The sequence below is a fragment of the Camelina sativa genome, chromosome 18 (assembly GCF_030686135.1).
Source record: "Camelina sativa cultivar CO46 ecotype springtype chromosome 18, ASM3068613v1".
Classification (NCBI taxonomy): Eukaryota; Viridiplantae; Streptophyta; class Magnoliopsida; order Brassicales; family Brassicaceae; genus Camelina; species Camelina sativa.
The window spans coordinates 11559273-11565272 of record NC_141897.1 but is presented as its reverse complement, the minus strand read 5'-3'; the positions used below and the strand labels follow the sequence as shown (position 1 = coordinate 11565272).

Below are 6000 nucleotides of genomic sequence, written 5' to 3'. Positions count from 1 at the left end.
TTTTTTTTAATTAGTATTTTTTTTTGAGTTTTTGTATTAATTATTGGCAGTTTATACATGCCTTCAAATTTTCACAAGAGTAAAAATAATATTGAAAGTTTGAAACTAGTTATGGAATTATTACTGAACAAAAAATACCAAACTGAACTGAGATTTTTGGTTTTTGGTTTGTTTTGGTTAAGAAAAGAAAATTTGATTTAAAGAAATTATAATATGCTCGATTATCGGTCCAGCTCGGTTCCTCTTAACCGATGGTAATCTGAATTTAATCAAATTAACCGAACCGATGTATCTGGATTACTTGAATTAATCGAGATAATTGACTGAATTTAACTAAATTAAACGAATTAACCCAAAATCTAAAATATTGAGTTAATGTTGATGCAGATCTTTGGACCTTCTCATTGAGGAAACACGAGGTCAATCCCTTTATTAATAAAGTGGCCATAACAAGTGGATTGGTTTCTCTGTCGTTGCCGGATAGCTCTTAAAGCTGATCGTTTTTCATGTCGAGCACATCGTAAATAGTACCCACTAATCCTACTTTTGCTATAGAAACTAGAACCAATCTGTTTGATTGGCAGTGATATCTTCAACTGCTCATTCACATCCTTTCGACTGCTTGCTTCTTCGGTTCTTGTCAGGTAATATCTGACTCGCGTGTTATAAAATTCATTCCGTTCGAAAAGCTTGCAATTGAATTGGACAAATTAGGTTTCTGAATTGAAGTTGAACAACGAAACTGTATCGATCGAGCTCGAGAAAGGTACTGTTGTCCATGGCTACCATCACTGGTACGCTAGCCTCTATCGATTACTTGATTCATACTGAGATTTTGTTATCCCTAATGTCGAATTCTAAGGATCATGAACTTTTGCTTCGTTTCCTTGATTCTATACAATCCAATTGTTAAAGTTTCAGAGGGTTTGAGACATTCTTTACAATATTGGTGGTGTTCTTGATATTGCTTTGTAGGTGTTGATGTGAGCTTGTTAAACTGACTCTGAAGGGTAAGAACACTGTGACTCTCCATCATCTAACCTTTGTTGGTTACTACTATCTTTAAGGTCAGTGACTTGTTTTGGAAAAAAGAAAACGTATCCTAGCTAGTGATTGTTACCAAAGTTGTGCTTTTTGGACAATTTATGAAATGAAGGATACACATTGTTGGCCAAATGCTATGATGGTTGTTCTTATACAAAATATTTACTAGGCAATGCATAAAGATTAAAGAGTATCATGTTGTAAGAGCATGTTGAGATAGCAGTAAGTTGATTTGGTTCCCACAGAGTTTTATTCATATGACTAAATAAGTAAACACATTGATTCTTTACAAAGAAAAACATTGTCTGTCATGCTCCATCAATCTTACTCTGCCATCTCCATTTCACAAGATTGTGCACTTGGGTTCGTGGTTGAAAACGGGCTCACCTATATAATTGTAGGGATTGCACGGGTGAGGAAAAGCAGAAGGTACACCGTATCCCTGGGGATAGGAGGATGGCACACCGTATCCCTGAGGCCATGGATAACACGGCACAGGTGTTGGCACTGGAGGTGGTTTCTTATCATCTGTTCCTTTCTTGTCATCTGTTCCTTTCTTATCATCTGTCCCTTTCTTCTCGCCACCTTTTTTGTCACCGTCTTTTCCCCCTACTGCATCTTTTCCATCCCCTCCCTTCTTCTCTTCTTCTTTCTTCGGAGGTTCGACTTTGGTCACGCTTACAAGCTCTGCAAATGCTACCTCCTTTCTGAGTTTTTTGATGAGGGGGATCATATCAACTTCAACACCAGTTACCTCTATCTGGTTCCTGTGATCGCCTTTTATTTCCACTGCTGACACACCTATAAAACCATTTTCATAAAGCGTTAAATGCAACAAAGGTTGGTAGTCTTTTTGTGAGAAGGTCTTCTTCTTACCTTTAAACTGAACTGCTTTTGTCATTGCTTTTGCTCTAGTTTTGTCATCTGTCATAGTGACTCTTATCAGGATCTTTTGCTGCATTCGAAATACATGAGATATCTTGTAACATCAATCAAATAAGAACACGTAAACCTATTGAATTGTTTGTTGTTGAATACACAGATATACTTGCCTTAATCATCTTGTTTTGCTTGAGATTATCGCTTTGAATGTTTGGCTTAGACTTCTGGGTGTGTTGTTGTAGTATACAAAGTCTGGAGAGTTTTGTTTTGTGCCTTTTTCTTCTGATTAATTAGTCAATTGTCGATAGTTGTGATTTCGTTTTCAGTTCGTTATATTAACAAAAGCGAATAAAACCATAACTATTCTTTCTTTAAAGCAAGTTGCTAATTTGTGCAAGCTTATTCACAACTCATTGGTTAAAATATTTTAAAACAAAACATTATTTGCTTTGTTAAATGAGAACTCTTGTTTTTCTTTTTCTTTTTTGTCAACGAAGTTGAATTGGGGACGAAGGAACATACAACGACGGCCAGAAAAAGGATATTTTATGAATTATTAAATTATTATTAAATCCGATTGCCAAATTAACTTACTATAAAATTAGCAAGAAAAAGGGTTGGTGTTTCAATTTTTTTTTTAATTTACTTCAGCATAGAAAGGGTTTTAAATAGTTGATTTTGAGGGAAAAACAAAAAGAAACAGAAACAGTGAACATATCAGCCATGAATGGTTATTGATTTTTAAATAGTTTTCAGATCATAATTTTGGATTTTAAAAAGGGCAATTGTCATAAATACCACTAAAATATGTTTTTATTCCAAAAATACCACAAATTAGTTTTTTTCCCAAAAATACCACTAAAATGTAATTTTTTCCAAAAATACCACATAATTGAACTAAAATTTTAATACTAAAAATTAATTCCTAAATTTTAAATATTAAACTCTATCCCTAAAAACTATACCCTAAAACTAAATGTGTCAACCCAAACATAAAAAAAATTCTACATCATTAAAAATCAACTTTTTGTGTTTGTGGTAATTTTGGAAAAAAAAACTAAAATATGGTATTTTTGGAAAAAAAAACTTTTTTAGTGGTATTTAAAGGAATTTCTCTTTTAAAAATTAGTTTTTGGTTTTTGAATTTTGAAGAAAATAAAAGGAAATAATTAATAAAGAAATGAAAAAATGTCACATTAAGATTTTTTTAGGAAAACTTAAAAACTCAACTAAGATGGGTTTCAGATTATCAATGAAAATTAATAAAATTTCCAAAAACAAGATTCGAAAACTATTATTACAAAATCTTGAATGGATGAAATTGAGTATTTCTCCTTTTTTTTTTTCAAAAAGCAAAAGCGAGAATAAATACAAAAACCAGTAAAACATTTAAGACCATAATGTGATGTACCCACAACTCTATAAAAAAAGTTGGTAAACTATACTTTAGAAATGCTGTCGAAACTTCTTGAAATTCTCACCAACACACCCACTGTTTTCTTAGTGAAAGATGCTTTAATTTTATTGAACTAGGACATCTAATAAATCGGTAGAACATATGACAAAGATGTTTTATACGAGAAATATTTTTTAGAAAAAAATTTCTTCAGTGAAGATAGATAACATTATCTCTTATGATATATGAAACAATATTATCAGTTTGAGTAAATGTAGACAAAATTGTGGGGTTTGTTTGTAGTTGCTTAGAACTTGGAAGTCCAAACTTCATTTATATTTATATAAATAAATAACAAACGTCAGAAAAAAATAATAAGAAAAAAAATAATAAGAAATTGTTGAATGATTGACTTGCATGGCGTAAGCCGAATATTTATGATGTACTATCTTTTTTTCTCTAACCAAAGATATATGGTGATATTTCTTACCTAAGAACACATACTAATTCTTGGAATATATGGAGTGTTACATAGTTTTACCATTTGCAATTTTTATAGTGATAAACTATGATTGAAATTGCAGTGGGATGATTCGAATCTTGATTTCCTAATTTGAAAATGAATCCTTTAATTTACTGGAATACCATGACATACAATGATACCAAAATATATTGATATGGAACATGGTTGTCTACAAAAAGTTGAGCCACCTCCACAATTTTCTTGCGCCAAAAATTTTACACGTTGAGCTTTCAGTATTGGGACCAAGTTTTCGAATTTAATATTCTTCAGATGTTTTCGACATGCTTTCTTTAAGTCTTTTCAGGTTTATTTGGGCAGCTGCCTACGTTGTCTTATCTCTCTGGGATGCGAGGTCATTTCTTGGTAAGTAAGTAGTATACGGATGGTGTCTCCCTGTTCTCTGAGCATTTTTACTACTCGTATAAAATATGGCAAGACCCAATAACAACTAATATACCATACATGCATAATCATGAGTTCATAACGAACAAAGTCGTAAGTCCTTTTGTAATAGTCTATTCCAACTTGAAGCAAATCAAGTACTAGATGCTATTAACTTTATTACCTGGAGACACATAAACCAAAACTTTTTTAGAAATAGCACAAATATGTATTTTTCCAAATGCTCAAGTAAGTGTGACATCTTTCGAGGAGAGAAGCAAAACTAACGCTGATAGAAACTCTATCTTTTTTTTTTTTTTTTTTCTTTTTTTTTTATCGTCAAAAAAAAAAAAAAAACTCTATTGATATACATTTTCCACTAAATCATACGTTTTCCACCTAGTTTTTGAATGACGGTGGATTTGATAAGTTTTATAAATCATTGCATTAAATAATATAAAACTGCAAATGATTTACAATCATTTCATTTTTAGTAACATAAGATTTAGAAAGATATTTAAAAATTATTAATTGAATAACATGTGACTGTAAAAAAAGTTCAAACTCTTCTAAAATCCCCAATTGGATACACCTCTTTAAGAGGATTTGAGAGAGAATAAACCCGTATAAGACATTTTATAGAGTCAACATGGTATTACCATTTACTTGGTGTCACATGAACCAATTGCGAGTAATGAATGATTTGGAATTTCTTACAACACTATTAAAAAAACATAAAGTATAATATGGATAGAACTTGACAACGTAAGAGAATTCAAGATTTAAAAGAATCACATAGATAACATATTCTCATCGTCGTTATATATGCTACAAATTTCTTCAAAATATAACTAATTGAAGTTTCGCTTAAGCTTCACGATCAACGTACATGTCCGTCTTGAGAGCATAGACAAAGAAAGCTATCATTGAGGTGGTTCACATGCTTTTTCGAATAACCATGTGAAGGTTGTAGACTAAAGATGGTAAGTTTAATATGGAGTTAAACAAGTGTTGGAAACACTCTGGGTGTATCATAAGGTTTCTGGAAGCTGGTTAAGCTGTGAACCGGTTGGTTCAATTGAGTCTGGTTTAGGCTTGATCATCCGCTGTAGAGTCGACACGCTCAGCTCTCTCATTGGTCACACGCTTGCACGTGTGAGGGTTTGTTAGACAACTCTTAAGTGTCTAAGCTCATCTTCTTCATCTTTATCGTTTTCATTGTAGAGTGAGAGAGAGAAGTAAGAGAGATAGATCTGATTGCTTGTAACTGTCGACGTTTAAGCTCGAGTTTGAGCTGAGTATAGTGGATTCCGGTGTACCGACGCCGGCGAGACATAGGGCTTCATATCGAATCCTGAACTCGTAAAATCTCCTGTGTCGATTCATTTCTTTCTTTGATCTTTCTTTGTGTTCGTTTTCGATTCGTGTTTGTTCTAATCTCAAGTTCTTAGATTAGGTTTCACAAATTGGTATCAGAACCAAGTTTCGGCTAAGGCGGATCAAGATCTACGATGAGTGCGAAATTGGAAGTCGCGTTGTTCGATGGATCTGGAGATTTCTCACTCTGGAGGACGAGGATGTTTGCGCATCTAAGCGTCCTGGGATTGAAGGATGTTTTATCGGAGCATACACCTGCAGTGTTGACAGAAGCAGAAGAGTCAGATCCAGGAAAGAAGAAGAAGCTGATTGAGGATGAGGCTACAAGACTCGATCGTTGTGACAAGGCGAAGCATGTGGTTTTCTTGAACGTTGGAGACAAAGTATTGAGGAAGAT

At 33.2% G+C, this 6000-nt stretch overlaps 1 protein-coding gene and 1 long non-coding RNA gene across 6 annotated transcripts; one reads left to right on the top strand and one right to left on the bottom strand.

Moving 5' to 3' along the window:
* Positions 1–335: 335 nt before the first annotated feature.
* On the top strand, positions 336–2101 carry LOC104760809 (uncharacterized). 4 transcript variants are annotated; one of them, XR_763030.3, is made up of 4 exons: positions 336–644; positions 715–794; positions 976–1067; positions 1446–2101. It is a non-coding gene; the product is annotated as an uncharacterized LOC104760809 (long non-coding RNA). The 4 variants fall into 4 exon arrangements; XR_015589373.1 differs by having other exon boundaries at positions 394–644; positions 715–766; XR_015589375.1 differs by having other exon boundaries at positions 409–520; positions 645–794.
* On the bottom strand, positions 1241–2232 carry LOC104760810 (heavy metal-associated isoprenylated plant protein 46). 2 transcript variants are annotated; one of them, XM_010483773.3, is made up of 3 exons: positions 2097–2232; positions 1921–1999; positions 1241–1845 (listed from the first exon to the last, which is right to left on the bottom strand). In XM_010483773.3, exons 1-3 carry the CDS (start codon positions 2103–2105, stop codon positions 1388–1390), a joined length of 546 nt encoding a protein of 181 aa, XP_010482075.1. In that variant the 5' UTR covers positions 2106–2232; the 3' UTR covers positions 1241–1387. The 2 variants fall into 2 exon arrangements, with proteins under 2 accessions (XP_010482075.1, XP_087356220.1); XM_087500094.1 differs by having other exon boundaries at positions 1241–1999; positions 2097–2230.
* Between the last annotated feature and the right edge of the window lie 3768 nt (positions 2233–6000).